Source organism: Nannobrachium achirus, assembly GCF_963921795.1.
Source record: "Nannobrachium achirus genome assembly, chromosome: 12".
Taxonomy (NCBI): domain Eukaryota; kingdom Metazoa; phylum Chordata; class Actinopteri; order Myctophiformes; family Myctophidae; genus Nannobrachium; species Nannobrachium achirus.
The window spans coordinates 31,593,139-31,613,237 of NC_137832.1; the positions used below are offsets into that span (position 1 = coordinate 31,593,139).

Genomic DNA, 20,099 nt, shown 5'->3' on the forward strand with positions numbered 1-20,099 from the left:
GCTCATTGCCATGACATGTCTTAGCTATCAAGTAATAAATACAAAGGTTCTGTAAATAAAACACAGTTTGGGTTCTGTTAATATTTTAATGAAAGCATGTAAAAATGTTAAGTCAGATATTGAAAGAAGCATAAATTGCTCCATTCAACCTATTACAAAAAAATGCCTTTTTAAATTTTCACTTATCTGAACTCCACAAAAACAATTGAAAACTTGCAAGACCTTGTAAGATCACTTTGAGAGAAGAAAACAAAATCTGACAATCAGTTTGTTGCAAAAATTGTCATTCACACAAATTCAATCGTTATTGAATACAAATGAGAAATGAATACCGGTAATTCAATGCTTATTTGTTCTATTAATCTGTTAAATTGCTTAAATAAAATAAAGTAAAATAAGTATCTTGGAAAATAAGTAATATATACGTTAAGTTTGATTTGTTCAAATTGAATAGCATGGGTAGAGTGGACCAAAAGCAATTGAGAATCCTTTATTTCAGCTTCACTTCACTCACCTCTACCAATGTATTTTGTATTTTGTTAGCTTTACAGCACCTCTGACACACAAACATGGTGACATTTCACCTCAGGGCTAGGCAGCTATAGTTTCAATGGCGCAAGTTCTTTGAGTTTAATTCAGGGGCAACTTGACAAGAATGAATGCAATAGTTATTTACTCTATACCCAATGCTCAAGTTTGCCTAAAAAACAGCTTAATTTACAACCTTCTAATCACCTGCTCAAATCCCCTGTGCATATTATAATCACACTGTGCATTATAATGACACGATACCCGCAGCATAATCAGAAATAACATTTTTTGTTGTTGTATACATTTCAACAAAACATTTTAACATACTGTACAACAAGTTCAATGCGGCACTCAAACAGTCAAATATTCACAACCTCTGTATAGAAAATATAGGTTTAGTGTTTGGACTACAGTGGCTGGATTCAGAAAAAACTGTTTTCTTTTTTTTTTCTTTTTTTCAAACTACTGTAGTTGTTGCATTGATCTTGTCTTCTCACAGCTCTATGAACCGGTTTATATACAGTCAGTGGTCAAAACAACCCAAAACATCAGATTCTATTTTATGTTTTAGGAAACGCAGAAATCAAAAATCAGATATAAACAAATTCTCATTGTCAGCGTAATTTAATGGGTAAATAGAGCCAATACAGCCAAAATAAACCAGTAGTACACAAAGGTGATATGAGGGCAAAGGTAGGGTTTCTTTATTCCAGCAATGTACTGAAATGACTGACTGTATACAGTATCTGATAGATATTTATTATTATTTTGTCCTTACGGATATGGAACCATTTGGCTATGTTTTTATGAATGACCTTATTCTTCCTCACCATGCTTATTTTAAGTGTTGTTTCGAAATCATGCTGACTTAATATAATACTGTAAACGTTTGTGTTCTTTAACTGGTATAATCTCTGAGGATGGTCACTCAGCTGACCAAAATGGTCTCACTTTTCAAAACCCTTTACATAGTTCTTCACAGAATAAAAGAGCAGGGATAAATAAATAGACAAAAGAAAACTATCAGTAACAAAATAAAGGTAAACAAATAAAATAAAAGTTGTGTGTAAAAAGCTGACTTCAAAATGAGCTCCTGGAAAAGAATGTATCAAAGCCTAGTAGCCTGGTCTGAGGATCACAGGCTGGATATTGCCTTAAACACAGTCACAGTCAGGCTTCTGTACATCTTAAAAGACCGCATGTGGATATCAGTTAAGACGGCGTGAACACTGTGCGTTCTACTCTCTTCACTGTTGAGATAACTCGAGAACATTAGAGATTTACCCCAACGTTATCTTTATGGATCCAGAGCCCTGCTTGTCCTTGCTTTCTAAAAAGGGAGTTTATGCCTCTGACAGGCATGAGTTAAATATCTTTGGTGTACTGTAAATTTAGCGCTCTTGTATAATTTAGAAATTGCCTTTTGGTAACTAACTTTAAATTGAAAAAGGTATTGTATGTGTAATGTTCCAAAACACTGAGCTGTTCTTTGTTCTCTCCAACTGTATGTATATACACTAAATATACCATACTTGTACATGTAAGTACAATTCTTCTGCATACACTCCTGTGCATGTATGTTAGGAGTAGAAAGTGAGCACACTCTGATGGTTGCCTCTGACCAGAAGCATTGGAGGCACGTCCTTTGTTAGTGTTTCCAACCAACACATGTAGAGGGCGCTAGACACAGTTCCCTTCCTGGCCAATGGCATACTCCTTTATGGGGGGAGGATAGACATACGGACAGACAGACAGAACAGATGTAAATAGATACCTTGGTAGTTGGTACACAGACAGACAGAGGACAGTATGGATGCAGAAAATACAAAATATATGAAAAATGATTTATGTGAGTTATAATAGTATTTATAAATGTAGATAAAGTTGAAAGCAAGAGCCTTACATGACGATGAGTTTGGCAGCGGAGGAATGTTCCTTCAACAGCTCGTTCAGTCTGATCTGACGGTTGTTCTGAAGGTTTCCAAGGAGGATCATGTGTAAAGAGACAGTGGTCAAGAGTGCAACCAGAAACAATGGTTGGTTGCAAGTAACAAACATTTTTTTAATTCTCCACTCAGTACATCCACACTGCACACAAACCAACTTAAAAGCACCTTAAACTTAAACTCTCTGTTGTCTGTTGATGCAGTTCAAAACCTGATCTGAGAGCTGGCAAAAGTGGATTGACTGCAGACTGTAGTGAAATGTTTTGTATTGTTCTTATATTCTAGATTTGTTCATTTAGAATGTTATTTTATTATTTCTTATTTTTTGGAATTATATCCTGTGCATTTATTGATACATTGTTACAATGAAGTACACCTCTGTGGGGGATGGCAATTCATGGAATCTGTGAACCAAACTTTTAGCCAGATTTATAAATCAGAGTACGACATGCTGAGAATAGCCGGTCTACAAGCTCATAGATCTTTTAGATCTGATATTCTCGTTTGTGACTGACACTGTTGTACGTTTGAGTATTATTTAATCAACAGAGCAAAGATATAATTTAACCTCCAAATGAAGAGCAGAAGTTGTTTGGATGTTTTACCTTAGCCTTGTATAATTCCAACTCGTTGTCAGTGATCCTCCACGGCTCCATGGCTTTCAGTCTCTCTGCTGCTTCCTGCTCCATATCATCCTCCTTCAGCCTGTATGGCTCAATCAGCTCCTTAAAGGTCAGTTTGCTGGAAACATGATGTATAATATCATTGCACTGAACTGAATAAAGCATCTGTGAGTACTTAACTTACCAATATTTACAAGTAACCTCAAAAGAAAGCTTGTAAAATAATGATGAATGTAGTCCTGATTGAATAATGCCTGAATATACATTTTCGATTTAATAAATCAAATCAATAAAATACAGTATCTTTTCTACTGGCAGATGTTAGTGGCTCATTCCTACACATGGAGAAAGGGTCTCCATCACTGTATTTTGCAATGTTATTTTGATGTAAGCAAGAAAAACTATGGACTATAACTAAAAATGTACTTGTGTTTCTTGGGTTTGGTGTTGATGTCTCCCAGAACATTGATGTCAGAATAGTCAATCCTGAAGCGGCTCAGTAGATAGGCCATCCTAGTTAAACAGAGGCGGAAATATAATTAACACACTCTCAAACAAAGTCTCACACGTCTGTTTAATGTATTTCATTAATAATATTTATTAAACACACTAAATATCTTGTCATCTTTTGGTGCGTCTTTCAGCCCTTTAGTCTTGAAATTCTTTCAGTTGGTTATACAGTACAACATTCAAGAATAATAGATCATACTAAGACAGGAAGAGTATGTAACCATAAAATTGGTAACTCACGCGCGGCGGTCATGATCAATTCGGTTGATCTTTCCACCAACGAACACACGGATCCTGCAGTCGCCCCACTTCTTCTTATTAGTCAGCAGGTATGGAATTAGAAGTGTCAGGCCTAGAACATTCCAGTGAGAAGTGTTATGTACTGTAACGCCATGTATGTAAGGGATAATGTGTACACTATGCAGTACTGTATGTACCCCTTCAAGACAAAATAAAATGCATTTATGGAAATGATGACAAATGCTTCAGTATTCACCTCCATCATCAAACAGCCACCAGACATCGATGGTGCCTTTCCCCTGTCTCTTTTTAAACTGCTGGCTGCTCTCTAACATGCGCTGGTCAGTCAGACTCAGCGGGGACTTGATCTCTGTTGGAGACAAACCATGAACTGTAGTTACAGCACAGGGTCAGGTGGTTATAGCCATGATCAAAATCCACAGACAATACTTCAGATACAATAGCTGGGAGGGAATTCATGAAAATCGTGCACTTGGTGACATATTTTAGATTTTTTTGGCATAGTGTTAGGTATGGGCATAAGGTTTTCAAAAACCATTGCAAACAAGTTGGGCTCTCCCCCCACATGTGGTCCAAGGAGTCCAATCTGTGAACTGTCGAAAGGTCTCTGTTTTCCAATCTGTGATTTGATTCCTTTGCACCAGCATAAACACCAGTGTTTCCTTGGCTGAGCATTTTACCACACTCTCCTGAGCAACTGTGTTTGGTGGCTGAGTTTTCTAAATGATTGACATGAGAGTGAGTTCAGAGCGTGTCACACACCGAAGACAACAGCTCTACAAGCACACAACAATGCACCATGCTGCCATGCTTTGTGAGCTTGTAGACCTTTACGCAGCGAGGTTAAACGTGGTGGCAGTTAAGCTTGCGGTGGCAGCAGTGCTGATTGGTATACTGCCGTAAACAAGCTTCTCCTCATCATGGGAATGTAATAATCAAACGGCTTTAATGATCTACAGCACTCGTTTACAGCGTGTACTTGCAATCACAGCGGTGATTTCGGACCCATGAATGCACAGTCAGTAAAAGCATGTGTAATCTGATTACTGCTAACAGAAATGGAATACACAACCCAATATTCTCCTGTTTAGTTTGTATCTCTCACCTCTCATTATCAGCGGGCTGCTTTGGTTGGTGGTGTTTTTGGAGAGACAGGATTCAGGGTCTGAGTCCTTAGGTAGGTTAACAGTCACCACCACCTCCTTCGCTGGCTTCTCTTGGGACAACAATATCTCATCTGAAGAAACAGAGACATACACAGAAAGAGAGAGACAGACATTGTTACCTTATACCCCCCAGCTTCTGAGGCTCCCTGGATCAAAATATTTTCAGATGGGGTCCACGACCAAATACTATCAATTTGGGTCCTGGACGTAAAAAGGTTTGCGCACCACTGATATAGCAATATAAGTATTTTCAGAAAACTGTTATGATTTAGAAGACATTTGTAGAGTCGGCCTCAGGTCTTAATGGGTTACATGTCCTGTCAGTTCTATGAATAAAGTGTACCTGGTCCCTGGATATGAGAGATGTCAAGTCCCTCCTGTAGCCTGAGAATGACCACTCCAAACTGCAGGTCAAATGCATCACTGGAACACACAAACATTAAGACAAGTCAAAATGTATTTCTATTCCACATTTCACATGTACTGTGATGCCTATTTCAAACATACATATATAATGTGCGTTTCCAGTGTGGAAAATAATATGCTCACTATATCCATATCTGGAGTCTGTGAGGTCAGATGTAGAGCTATTGGCCAGGTCCATATATGGAGATGTCTTGGCCACATATATGGAGCGTGACATAAGGCGTGAAGCACGCACAGACGGACATGATCTGCAGTTTTTCATACTAAATGCGACCTTTGGTTGCAATTAGATGCCCTTTTTCTCAACATCATTGATCCCAATCTTCAGTATTATGTCAGGCGTGAGATGTGATTATACACATAAGATTGTGTCTTAAGATACTGTTGCCTGCTAGAAATTTATTCCAGTTATTATTATAATTTTTTCGATTTCTGAGAGTGGGACAATGTCGGGATTCTGCTCTATATGTAAGAGTGAGACAACTTGTTGTGATTTTGCACTATAATAAATTTGAATTTAATTCAAAAGGAATAGATGTTGTTGTGCATGGTGTTAATGTATCAGTAGCCACATCTCTCTACCATCCATCCTTACTGTATACAGTTGACGTAAATCTCTACGTCTCGCATCTCTCCATCGCTCCAGTTGTTTTTAAAGCCCATCACCAGAGTGTTAGGCTTCAGACGACCCAGACCTGCTGACTGGAGATACACAGCTTTACACAGTGGTGGAAACAGTCCGGAACTCAAAATGTACTTGAATAAAAGTATGAAAGTATTGGCATCAAAATGTACTTAAAGTACTAAGAGTCAAAGTAAAATGGCCAAGGTATAAAATAGGGCTAAAGTGGTTTATGTATGTTTTATAATATTATAATATAATTAAAATCTGCAAAGTAACTAGTAACTAAAGTTTTCAAATAACTGTAGTAGTGGAGTAGAAGTAAAGGTTTTTTAAATTGGAATACGTACAAATAAATGTACTTTACACCACTGGCTTTACATCGCCAGTGTTATAGCAAAAGATCATATTCTTAACAGAATACTAACCGACCACATCCTTAACCTGAAAGAATGAGAACATCCCAGACAATTGGATGCACTGATTGAGAAGAGGAGAGTTAGTTACCTGTAAGAGGACCTGAGTTCCGTGCCTCAGGTTGTCTGAGAAGACAGGAGTGTAGAAAGCTTTGATGCCTTTATTATGGAGCCAGCGCTGACAGCGAGCATGGTCCAGAGCCAACTCCTTAAAGTTGGGCCTGCGGGATACCTGAGAAACAGTGCCAACAACAGGGGCGTCACAACAGGGTGCGTACGTGCGTTTGTGTGTGGTAGGGCTGTCACGATTATTACACAATCGTCTAATCGCGATTATTTGACATAATCGCGATTATTTGACATAATCGCGATTATTTTTCATAATTGTCAGAATCATTTCCATGTTGAAAAATGTTCATATATGTATTTTTTAAAGTAAAAAATAGTGGAAATAGCAGATCTACAAGCTCACAACACGTCGCGATGCGACGCGTTGTGAGCTTGTAGATCGGCTATTTCCACTAGCAATGTTCTTTTTTTAAGTATAAGTTGTCAAATATGTCAGTAATTTCTTTGTATATTTAGGTTATGTGTCATATCTACCATGTGCAACTTCAAAGCCTAAAAGCCAAACGGAAATGTAATTGTCAACGACAAAAATACAATTAAATCGTTAATCGCAATTATTTGAGTGACAATTAATCGTCATGTAAAATGTCATAATCGTGACAGCCCTAGTGTGTGGGTGTGTGGGTGCGTGCGTGCGCGCGTGTGTGTGCGCAAATGAGCAACAAGCAGCTATACGTACAGTCCTGATGTGGCCACAGACCATGAGAGCAATGTTCTTGGTGAAGGAGTGAACAAGGTGAAGCAGGGCAGGGCGGGAGTTAGGATAGCCTGTCATCACCAAACACTGGGGTCTGAAAGACAGTGGCAAAAGGACAGCAGCAAATCGTTATCATAACCATTATTATGGTGTCAGTGGCTCAAGAAAAAGTCCCTGATTCGATCCTCAGTTCCCCTTGGGTTAGTGTAGCAGTGTCCTTGAGACACTTAACTCCTAACTAATCCTGATGCGCAGGTTGGTGCCTTGCATGGTTTCCTCCACCATCTGTGTGTGATCGTGGGTATGTGAATGGGTGAATGTAATGTAAATTTTAAAGCGTGTTTGTTAAAAGCACTACAAAAATGCACCATACCGGTATGTATAGCATGACAGGATAGGACCCAAATTTACTATACACTGCTTTGGTTACATAAACATTTATTGCTTCTTGTTTAGAGGTAATTATTATGTCATTATGTTATCTCTGCTCCACTCAGACTGCTGACAGGAATTGGCTGGGTGAGAAAACGTAATAAAGCCAGAATTGGATACAACCATACCTGAAGTTTTTAATATGGTCCTCTACTCCAGTGAGGTGCAGACAGTGGGTCAGAGCCTGGTTGTAGATCAGAGCCTGAGTAGATGAACCCCAGTTCACATCTGTGAAAACAACACACCCTTGGTTAGAATAATACATTTCAATATACAATATGATGGATAATCTTAATTCACATTCGCACTATACCACAGACTCAGGGTTAGACCGAACAGAATATCATCCACAGACTGATGTTGTAGTTTTGCGTGTATGCTTAAAATTGTGAACGATCTTATGGGTTGTTTTTGCGTGTGTGAGTGCGCACGCGTGCGTGCGTGCATTAGGCCTGTCAAAATTATTACATAATCGTATAATCGCAATTATTTGACATAATCGCATTTATTTTGTCATAATCATTTCCATGTTGAAAAATGTTCAAAAATAATGGAAATACTGTATAGCAAGCTCACAACGTGTCGCAGCTTGTAGATCGGCTATTTCCTATCAATGTCCTTTTTTAAGTATAAAGTTGTCAACTATGTCAGTAATTTCTTTGTATACCGGTATTTAGGTTATGTGTCATATCCGACATGTGCAACTTCAAAGCCTACAAGCCAAACAGAAATGTAATTGTCAATAACGAAAACACAAATAAATCGTTAATCGCAATTATTTGAGTGACAATTAATTGTCATGTAAAATGACATAACATGTGACTGTGTGTGTGTGTGTGTGTGCATGTGTTGGTTGTGTGGAGAGGTGTGTACCAGGTTTCTTGTAGCTGACATAGATATACAGAGCCAGGACGATGAGCATGGTGACCAGGGCTGCCCACCAGGTGATCACAAACATCACCACGCAGCACAGCACCGCCCCGGCCAGTGACACCCACTTGTTGAAATACTTGAAGCTAGGTCGCCACCCTGTGGTAAAAGAACAGTAGTCAACATGCAGTTCAGTGCCATTGCTCTGTCTTTTAGGAGACAGGACAGTGGTCCCTGGTCTAAATAAAAAAGCATTCACAATAGTAAAGGTTGGACTTGTCACAGCAGTTAGAATTCTGCTGCGTAATTGAAAATTCAAAGAACGCCTGGGTTCAAACAGTGGAATGAGGAAACTCCTACTTCTTCTGTGTTGCCTACTGGAGGATTGATTTTGGGGTTTGTATTGTAAAGTACAACGGTGTGATGTCATCACATTGTGATTTGCAATACAAACCCCAAAATCAATCCTCCAGTTCTAGGCAACACAGAAGAGGGGGAACTTATTTTCTATTTCCACACTCATCTATAAGGTATATTAATTACATAGTTTAATATTGAAAATGGGTGGTCTTCCCCTTTAAACCCTATATAATTGGTAAAACAGACATGGAAATAACATACCCGATAGACTTTTTTTCACTATCTACCAAATCTCTTTGGCAAAAAATAACCAGTCTACAAGTTCACAATGTGTCGCGTTGTGAGCTTGTAGATCTGATGTTGGGGATATTTTGATTATTGCGATAATATCGTAAATCGCAATTTCTTTTGTCATAAATAATCTTGATGTGAAATGTTCATATGGTCCCATCCCTAGTATACTGTACCTGGGGAGTTTGCCAGAGAGGCGTGGAACACAGAGAAGTTGATGAGAGCATACGAGGCCAGGAAGAAGTTAGAGATGATCGGAGCAATGACGTTCAAATCCCCTGACAGAAAGAAAGACCATACAGTACATTTACAACATTGACAAGTAAAAACAAAGGTTATTTAGCAATAACTGATACAGTTGTGGTTGTTATTTAACAATAACTGTTACAGTTGTGCTTGGACGGAGAAGAAGACCTACCAATCAGAATAAAGGCGAGGCCAATGCAGAAGGTCAGGACGTAACCTCGGAGAGGCTCGTTGTTTTTACCATAACCCTTTGCAAACATGCCTAGTCCAGGGTAGATGTTGTCCTTACACAGAGCCTAGAATGACAGCAGCGTTCACTCATTCAATGTACGGTGTTAAATGAGGCCATACAAACAAGAGATTGACTGTTGGCAAAATAACTCCCACTTGAATCTTCTAGAGTCTGAAAAATGATAAACTAAATGCAATAAAGGCACCTACCGGTATAGGTGTTATACCTGCCCCCACTAACACAGTGTTCTACAGTATGACTCTCAAATGTGACCTTGACCGTTGAACTTTTCAACCCAAAACGTAACAGCCTTACTGTAACAGCCTACTAAACATTCCTAAACCCAGTTTCTATGAAAATCTACCCATCAATTTCGACCGTGACCTTGTTTCATGAACATTCAGCCATGCGTTCAAGAGCTGCCAATAAAAACCCCTTCCATGCATCTACATTCAATTCATCCGCAAGTTCACAATGAGTCATGTTGCAACGCGTTGTGAGTTTGTAGATTGGCTATTTTTGGTGAAGAGATCTGATGCATGTGGGGAAACGGAGGGGACCAAGTACAGACCCCTGCAAGAACCTGGTCAATGAAATGTTTAATTTGTTAAGAGTAAAGTTTTTGCAGTGTGAATTATGGTCAATCCAGTTCTTGTTCCCTGGCTTCACAGGACATGACAGAGGAGAGGAACTCTTACCTGGAAGACCTTTGGAGCGCTGACTAGAGAGGCCAGGGCAGAGGAGAGAGTCGCTGAGAAGATCCCTGCTGTGATGAGGGGACCAAACCCCGATACCAGACTCATTACCTGGCCAGATAGACAGATACTGTACATACAATGCACATACAATACGACACATGCACAAAGACGCATACCAGGGGGAGTTAATGGTAACTGAGTTTAGCAGGCGTTCATAAGCAAGCATCGTGCAAAGAAATATAATGTACAAGCACACACCCTTGCATTGTGTGCATAGATTACATACATACTGTATACTGTAGACACATGCTTGTAAAGACAGCAAGGGGAAAGAAAACAAGAGATGGAGAGACAAACAGACATCCTTTTCCCTTTCTGTAAACCATGCCAACTGTCTGTAAGAGGACACATTGTTAGTCAGCAATTCATACTCAGAGGTACTTAACCACAGAAGGCTACTTGAGTTAAAGTACCGGTATATGCTCCTGGTCAAATATTGCTCCACTACAAGTGGATTTGTTCTTGATTTAAAGTATGCTTTTAAAGTAAACATTTACAAAGTACATTTTATTTACTGTATTACTGTATTGAAATATTTACATCTCCCACCAAGAATCTAAGATATCTTACATTTCTAAAAATAGTGGAAAATACTAGATCTACTAACTAGCTTGTACATGTGCTATTTTCACTATATTTAAAATTGGGCTTCAATGGCTCATTCATAATATACGTTTCCCTTCCTAGAAATGTACTGGAGTCAAAAGTAGGCCTGCAATATTTGTCTTTGAAATGTAGAGTGAGAATCCATATCCAAACATACTCATCTTCAAGTAAAATATTAGAATTATTTAAATTAACAGAATGACGGTACAGAATAGTTTTTTTCCCTTTTTCTTTCCTTTTTTGTATTTTTATATTCCAAATGCACAAAGAAAACGTAGTTGAAACTAAATCTAGAAGATAGTCAAAGTGGTCACAATTCCACAAACCATTATGTTGATGATAAGTTGTTACTAGTAGTCTGTGACTCTGCTGGAACATGTTAGAAGATAGGAAATGGTTTTCATTAGTAGGACATTTGCAATTTTTAGGCATTGGTCTTATCCACAGTAACCTTGATATCTGTTCAAAAGAACACGTTGTTTTGTTTTGATAGAAAGAACTTTTGACCGAAAACATCAAAACAAGGATGTTGAACAAAAGGTTTTGCATAATTTGCCTCAATACATACATACAGTTTTATCTGAACGTCAAACTGCCAATGTGTCCTTGCTTTGAAATCCCAGCTCTTACTCGGGAGAGCAGTGATTTAAACTCTGCTTAAACATACAGTATATCTTCTTATACTACACAGTATATGATTCTGTTTATTTCATTTTAAATGTTTTCCTGCGCTCACCAAAACAACGTTTGACCCTCACGTTACCAGCAAATCTATGTGTGTGTGTGTGTGTGTGTGCCTGCGTGCGTGCGTGCGTGCGTGCGTGCGTGCGTGCGCGCGCGCGCGTGTGTGTGGAGGTGGTGGTGGTGGTGGCTGTCAATGTTGCCATTCATTCCTGGCTCCAGCCAGAGAGAACCTTGTGACTCCAAACAACAGGCTATTATCTCTGCTGCCCTTTGTTTGGGAATAGCTCATACACACGCACACAGTCACATGCACGTTTGTGTGTGTGTGTGTGTGTGTGTGTGTGTGTGTGTGTGTGTGTGTGTGTGTGTGTGTGTGTGTGTGTGTGTGTGTACATACAGTGAAAGTACTAACATACTGTACATACATTGCAGAGATTGACACTTCGGTTCGATTGCCAAAGGCAAGTACAATATTTTCACAAAATCGAAGCTATATCTGTTCATAAAAACGTGTCTGTCTGTCACCGCACTGCAAGCTTTTAGATCTGCTATTTTTGAAAAAGTCTTTTATATTTTTGACCTTCTAAATCTTTCTTCTAAATCAGTGGTTCTCAAACCTTTTCATGTCAAAATTACATGTATTTAGCTGCGGAACCCCATCTCAAAAGATGTTGTTCCAGGGATTCCCAAGAAGCAATTATTTGAATTACAAATGTTCGCTTTTAAGAAGATATACAAAGATTTACAAAAAAGAAAAAGAAAACTCTGTGCCACGCTGTGAGCTTGTAGATCTGCTATTTTTCAACAGTTAAAGCATAAAATAATGGTTAAAGTGGTCGCAGGTCTTAATGGGTCAATAAAACAAGTTGCAGGTAGTTATAGTAGTTTTACTGTTAGTCCTACCTGGAAGTCATTCATCAGGCCATACTGGCATCCCCCCTCCTTACAGATGGAGAAGTCATATCCCAGAGTGCATGCAGCGTCAGTACAGTTCACCGTGTCAAGCACTGTGTCGTTATGGTCCCCCGTGGCATCTCGCACTATGCAGGCACCTGTACACACACATACACAACTAGAAAAATATTGTTCCTTCGAAACAATTGTGGGCTCGCTTCAAGCCAGAAAACAATGGCTATAAAAGCACAAAATGTCAAGATCGCAGGCAGTGCTCTCTTTGACGTTACTGACGTCAAAGATTGGTCCATTTTGTTCCAAAAATGTGTTGTGCAAAAGTTGACCCGCTGGTGGCGCTATAACAGGCCAATGTGAGAAGGTTGGTATCTGTTCCTTGACCTATTGGGAATGTGCTTGCAAGATTTCACGCACATCCCAGGCTGTGTTCATGATTTGAGGTGTTTTTGGCTTTGGCCACTTTATCGCTGCTTGCAGCTATATTTATTATTATTATTTTATAATTTTTTTGTGTGCACTTCATAGGCATGTTAGATAAAGGTGGTTAGATTGCGTGTAGAATGTTTCATGCAAATTGCAAAAAAAATCCTAGAATAAAAACGGGTTTAAGCGTTTTACAAACTGCTCAAAATGATATAGCGCCCCCCTTTGGCCATTTGGGGTAAGATTGGTTTCAGTGATATTTGAACTAACCCTCTACACTATTTTGTCATGAAAATGTGACTTTGCATACTGTTTTAGAGGCAGAAGAATAATTTGCATAAAAATGCAATATTGTTTGAATTATTTAAAAAAAGCATGTTTCAATGTTAAAGAAATCCGATCTGACAGATCTTTAGATATCGGTCCAAAGTTCACGTAAAAAAAGTTTTGTGCACGTGACGCGAAAATTCCAGAATAAAAGCGGGTTTACGCGTTTTACAAACTGCTCAAAATGGCGGAAAATTGAAGGGCGGAGCTTACTTAACAACGACACAGATGTCTTCCGCTTGAGTCAAAGCACGCGTGTAACAAGTTGCATGTCTTCAAACAAAACGAGTCATGACTTATGCCCGTTTGAAGTTTGAATTTTCAGACGCTTCGTATAGCGCCCCCCTTTGGCCGATTGGAATAAAATTGGTTTCAGTGATACTTTGACTAACCCTCCACATCTTTGCCAAATGCCATGAACGTGTAACTTTGCATGCATGATTTAGAGGCCGAAGAATAATTTGCATAAAACCGCAATATTTATTGAATTATTAAACAATTATATTTCACTTTAAAAGAAATCCGACCAGACTAGTTTGACCGTATTGGTCCAAAGTTCATGTGAAAAAAGTTTTGTGCGCGTAACGCAAAAATCCCAGGAGGAGATAGATTTTTACTGTTTTTTATATAATTCAAAATTCTGGGGGATCTAAAGGTCAGAGGTCAAAAGTTAGAGGGTAAAAGTTGTTCGGCATGAGGAGACGCATATGTGTATACAGGTTTCATGACTGTACGTATAACAGAGCATGAGCTCTATCTGTTCAAAGTTCGCACTTTCGAAGGCTTCCTACAGCGCCACCATTTGGCCGATTGCTGTAAAAAATAATAGCACACTTCGCCACTGTAAGCTGAACACATTGATGTTTTTATTTTCATTTTCTGTCTAAGTATGTAGGAGTAGAAAGGAACTGAAGTTTTGAGGAGAACTTGATATGACGGTTAGATATTGTCACTAGAAAAATATTGTTCCTTCGAAACAATTGTGGGCTCGCTTCAAGCCAGAAAACAATGGCTATAAAAGCACAAAATGTCAAGATCGCAGGCAGTGCTCTCTTTGACGTTACTGACGTCAAAGATTGGTCCATTTTGTTCCAAAAATGTGTTGTGCAAAAGTTGACCCGCTGGTGGCGCTATAACAGGCCAATGTGAGAAGGTTGGTATCTGTTCCTTGACCTATTGGGAATGTGCTTGCAAGATTTCACGCACATCCCAGGCTGTGTTCATGATTTGAGGTGTTTTTGGCTTTGGACACTTTATCGCTGCTTGCAGCTATATTTATTATTATTATTTTATATTTTTTTTGTGTGCACTTCATAGGCATGTTAGATAAAGGTCCTTAGATTGCGTGTAGAATGTTTCATGCAAATTGCAAAAAAAATCCTAGAATAAAAACGGGTTTAAGCGTTTTACAAACTGCTCAAAATTATATAGCGCCCCCCTTTGGCCATTTGGGGTAAGATTGGTTTCAGTGATATTTGAACTAACCCTCTACACTATTTTGTCATGAAAATGTGACTTTGCTTGTATGTTTTAGAGGCAGAAGAATAATTTGCATAAAAATGCAATATTGTTTGAATTATTTAAAAAAGCATGTTTCAATGTTAAAGAAATCCGATCTGACAGATCTTTAGATATCGGTCCAAAGTTCACGTAAAAAAAGTTTTGTGCACTTGACGCGAAAATTCCAGAATAAAAGCGGGTTTACGCGTTTTACAAACTGCTCAAAATGGCTGAAAATCAAAGGGCGGAGCTTACTTAACAACGACACAGATGTCTTCCGCTTGAGTCAAAGCACGCGTGTAACAAGTTGCATGTCTTCAAACAAAACGAGTCATGACTTATGCCCGTTTGAAGTTTGAATTTTCAGACGCTTCGTATAGCGCCCCCCTTTGGCTGATTGGAATAAAATTGGTTTCAGTGATACTTTGACTAACCCTCCACATCTTTGCCAAATGCCATGAACGTGTAACTTTGCATGTATGATTTAGAGGCCGAAGAATAATTTGCATAAAACCGCAATATATATTGAATTATTAAAAAAATCATTATTTAACGTACAAACTTCTCACCACATAGCCTGTGTAGATATAGGTTCAAAGTTCATGTGAAAAAAGTTTTGTGCACTTGACGCGAAAATCCCAGGAGGAGATAGATTTTTACTGTTTTTCATATAATTCCGAATTGTGGGAGACCTAAAGGTCAGCGGTCAAAATTTAGAGGGTAAAAGTTGTTCGGCATGAGGAGACGCATAAGTGTATACAGGTTTCATGGCTGTACGTATAACAGAGCATGAGCTCTATCTGTTCAAAGTTCGCACTTTCGAAGGCTTCCTACAGCGCCACCATTTGGCCGATTGCTGTAAAAAATAATAGCACACTTCGCCACTGTAAGCTGAACACATTGATGTTTTTATTTTCATTTTCTGTCTAAGTATGTAGGAGTAGAAAGGAACCGAAGGTTTGAGGAGAACTTGATATGACGGTTAGATATTGTCACTAGAAAATATTGTTCCTTCGAAACAATTGTGGGCTCGCTTCAAGCCAGAAAACAATGGCTATAAAAGAAAAAAAAATCAAGATTGCATGATTTGAGGCATTTTGTTCCAAAAATGTGTTGTGCAAAAGTTGACCTGCTGGTGGCACTATAACAGGACAATGTAAGAAGGGTGGTATCTGTTCCTTGACCTATTGGGAATGTGCTTGCAAGATTTCACGCACATTGCAGGCTGTGTTTATATGATTTGAGGTGTTTTTGGCTTTGGCCACTTTATCGCTGCTTGCAGCTATATTTATTATTATTATTATTATTATTTGTGTGTGTGCACTTCATAGGCTTATTAGATAAAGGTCCTTAGATTGTGTGTAGGATGTTTCATGCAAATTGCAAAAAAAATCCTAACGGGTTTAAGCGTTTCACAAACTGCTCAAAATGATATAGCGCCCCCCTTTGGCCAATTGGAGTAAGATTGGTTTTAGTGATATTTGGACTAACACTCTACATCTTTGCCAAATGCCATGAACATGTTACTTTGCATGTATGATTTAGAGGCAGAAGAATAATTTGCATAAAACTGCAATATTCATTGAATTATTAAAAAAGCATGTTTCAATTTTTCTTTTCAATCCGATCTAACAGATCTTTAGATATTGGTCCAAAGTTCATGTAAAAAAAGGTTTTGTGGACGTGACGCGAAAATTCCAGATTAAAAGCGGGTTTAAGCGTTTTACAAACTGCTCAATATGGCGGAAAATCTAAGGGCGGAGCTTACTTAAAAAAGACACAGATGTCTTCTGCTTGAGTCAAAGCACGCGTGTAAGCAAGTTGCATGTCTTCAAACGAAACGAGGCATGACTTATGCCCGTTTAAAGTTTGAATTTTCAAACGCTTTGTATAGCGCCCCCCTTTGGCCGATTGGAATAAAATTGGTTTCAGTGATACTTTGACTAACCCTCTACATCTTTGCCAAATGCCATGAATGTGTAACTTTGCATGTATGATTTAGAGGCCGAAGAATAATTTGCATAAAACCGCAATATGGATTGAATTATTAAAAAAATATATTTCACTTTAAAAGAAATCCGCCGAGACTAGTTTGACCGTATTGGTCCAAAGTTCATGTGAAAAAAGTTTTGTGAGCGTAACGCAAAAATCCCAGGAGGAGATAGATTTTTACTGTTTTTCATATAATTCCAAATTGTGGGAGATCTAAAGGTCAAAGGTCAAAAGTCAGAGCGTAAAAGTTGTTCGGCATGAGGAGACGCATACGTGTATACAGGTTTCATGGCTGTACGTATATCAGAGCATGAGCTATACCTGTTCAAAGTTGGCACTTTCGAAGGCTTCCTACAGCGCCACCATTTGGCCGATTGCTGTAAAGAATAATAGCACACTTCGCCACTGTAAGCTGAACACATTGATGTTTTTATTTTCATTTTCTGTCTAAGTATGTAGGAGTAGAAAGGAACCGAAGTTTTGAGGAGAACTTGATATGACGGTTAGATATTGTCACTAGAAAAATATTGTTCCTTCGAAACAATTGTGGGCTCGCTTCAAGCCAGAAAACAATGGCTATTAAAGTACAAAATGTCAAGATCGCAGGCAGTGCTCTCTTTGACGTTACTGACGTCAAAGATTGGTCCATTTTGTTCCAAAAATGTGTTGTGCAAAAGTTGACCCGCTGGTGGCGCTATAACAGGCCAATGTAAGAAGGGTGGTATCTGTTCCTTGACCTATTGGGAATGTGCTTGCAAGATTTCACGCACATTGCAGGCTGTGTTCATGATTTGAGGTGTTTTTGGCTTTGGCCACTTTATCGCTGCTTGCAGCTATATTCATTATTATTATTTTTTTTGTGTGTGTGCACTTCATAGGCATATTAGATAAAGGCCCTTAGATTGTGTGTAGAATGTTTCATGCAAATTGCAAAAAAAAAATCCAAACGGGTTTAAGCGTTTCACAAACTGCTCAAAATGATATAGCGCCCCCCTTTGGCCAATTGGGGTAAGATTGGTTTTAGTGATATTTGGACTAACACTCTACATCTTTGCCAAATGCCATGAACATGTTACTTTGCATGTATGATTTAGAGGCAGAAGAATAATTTGCATAAAACTGCAATATTCATGAAATTTATTTAAAAAAGCATGTTTCAATTTTAAAGAAATCCGATCTGACAGATCTTTAGATATCGGTCCAAAGTTCACGTAAAAAAAGTTTTGTGCACGTGGAGCGAAAATTCCAGAATAAAAGCGGGTTTACGCGTTTTACAAAGTGCTCAAAATGGCGGAAAATCGAAGGGCGGAGCTTACTTAACAACGACACAGATGTCTTCCGCTCGAGTCAAAGCACGCGTGTAACAAGTTGCATGTCTTCAAACGAAACGAGTCATGACTTATGCCCGTTTGAAGTTTGAATTTTCAAACGCTTCGTATAGCGCCACCCTTTGGCCAATTGAAATAAGATTGGTTTCAGTGATATTTTGACTAACCCTCTACATCTTTGCCAAATGCCATGAACGCGTAACTTTGCATGTATGATTTAGAGGCAAAAGAATAATTTGCATAAAACCGCAATATTGATTGAATTATTAAAAAATTATATTTCACTTTAAAAGAAATCCGACCAGACAGTTTGACCGTATTGGTCCAAAGTTCATGTGAAAAAAGTTTTGTGCACTTGACGCGAAAATCCCAGGAGGAGATAGATTTTTACTGTTTTTCATATAATTCCGAATTGTGGGAGACCTAAAGGTCAGAGGTCAAAAGTTAGAGGGTAAAAGTTGTTCGGCATGAGGAGACGCATAAGTGTATACAGGTTTCATGGCTGTATTTATAACACAGCATGAGCTATACCTGTTCAAAGATCGCACTTTCGAAGGCTTCCTACAGCGCCACCATTTGGCCGATTGCTGTAAAAAGTAATAGCATACTTCGCCACAGTAAGCTGAACACATTGATGTTTTTATTTTCATTTTCTCACTAAGTATGTAGGAGTAGAAAGGAACCGAAGTTTTTTGATACTTGATATGCCTGCCTAGTATAGAAATAATGACAATATCTAAAGTGTGCTCGCCTTATAGGCGAGCCCACAACTAGAAAAATATTGTTCCTTCGAAACAATTGTGGGCTCGCTTCAAGCCAGAAAACAATGGCTATAAAAGTACAAAATGTCAAGATCGCAGGCAGTGCTCTCTTTGACGTTACTGACGTCAAAGATTGGTCCATTTTGTTCCAAAAATGTGTTGTGCAAAAGTTGACCCGCTGGTGGCGCTATAACAGGCCAATGTAAGAAGGGTGGTATCTGTTCCTTGACCTATTGGGAATGTGCTTGTAAGATTTCACGCACATTGCAGGCTGTGTTCATGATTTGAGGTGTTTTTGGCTTTGGCCACTTTATCGCTGCTTGCAGCTATATTCATTATTATTATTTTTTTGTGTGTGTGTGCACTTCATAGGCATATTATATAAAGGTCCTTAGATTGTGTGTAGAATGTTTCATGCAAATTGCAAAAAGAAATCCTAACGGGTTTAAGCGTTTCACAAACTGCTCAAAATGATATAGCGCCCCCCTTTGGCCAATTGGGGTAAGATTGGTTTTAGTGATATTTGGACTAACACTCTACATCTTTGCCAAATACCATGAACATGTTACTTTGCATGTATGATTTAGAGGCAGAAGAATAATTTGCATAAAACTGCAATATTCATTGAATTTATTTAAAAAAAGCATGTTTCAATTTTAAAGAAATCCGATCTGACAGATCTTTAGATATCGGTCCAAAGTTCACGTAAAAAAAGTTTTGTGCACGTGGAGCGAAAATTCCAGAATAAAAGCGGGTTTACGCGTTTTACAAACTGCTCAAAAAGGCGGAAAATCGAAGGGCGGAGCTTACTTAACAACGACACAGATGTCTTCCGCTTGAGTCAAAGCACGCGTGTAACAAGTTGCATGTCTTCAAACGAAACGAGTCATGACTTATGCCCGTTTGAAGTTTGAATTTTCAAACGCTTCGTATAGCGCCCCCCTTTGGCCGATTGGAATAAAATTGGTTTCAGTGATACTTTGACTAACCCTCCACATCTTTGCCAAATGCCATGAACGTGTAACTTTGCATGTATGATTTAGAGGCTGA

The 20,099-nt window shown here is 38.7% G+C and overlaps 1 protein-coding gene across 1 annotated transcript in view; it reads right to left on the minus strand.

Moving 5' to 3' along the window:
* Window positions 1-2,111: 2,111 nt before the first annotated feature.
* Window positions 2,112-20,099, minus strand: part of LOC308295853 (solute carrier family 12 member 2) — a gene marked incomplete at its 3' end in the record, with an annotated part of 40,551 nt that continues 22,563 nt past the window's right edge. The window contains exons 10-26 of the mRNA XM_080738920.1: window positions 12,710-12,858; window positions 10,457-10,564; window positions 9,699-9,822; window positions 9,457-9,558; window positions 8,633-8,788; window positions 7,888-7,987; window positions 7,310-7,421; window positions 6,593-6,733; window positions 6,059-6,165; window positions 5,381-5,460; window positions 4,977-5,108; window positions 4,107-4,220; window positions 3,851-3,962; window positions 3,527-3,613; window positions 3,083-3,218; window positions 2,435-2,502; window positions 2,112-2,247 (exon numbers count right to left, since the gene is read on the minus strand). Coding sequence (XP_080595046.1) covers window positions 2,112-2,247; window positions 2,435-2,502; window positions 3,083-3,218; window positions 3,527-3,613; window positions 3,851-3,962; window positions 4,107-4,220; window positions 4,977-5,108; window positions 5,381-5,460; window positions 6,059-6,165; window positions 6,593-6,733; window positions 7,310-7,421; window positions 7,888-7,987; window positions 8,633-8,788; window positions 9,457-9,558; window positions 9,699-9,822; window positions 10,457-10,564; window positions 12,710-12,858 — 1,964 coding nt within the window. The remainder of the gene's footprint in view (window positions 2,248-2,434; window positions 2,503-3,082; window positions 3,219-3,526; window positions 3,614-3,850; window positions 3,963-4,106; window positions 4,221-4,976; window positions 5,109-5,380; window positions 5,461-6,058; window positions 6,166-6,592; window positions 6,734-7,309; window positions 7,422-7,887; window positions 7,988-8,632; window positions 8,789-9,456; window positions 9,559-9,698; window positions 9,823-10,456; window positions 10,565-12,709; window positions 12,859-20,099) is intronic.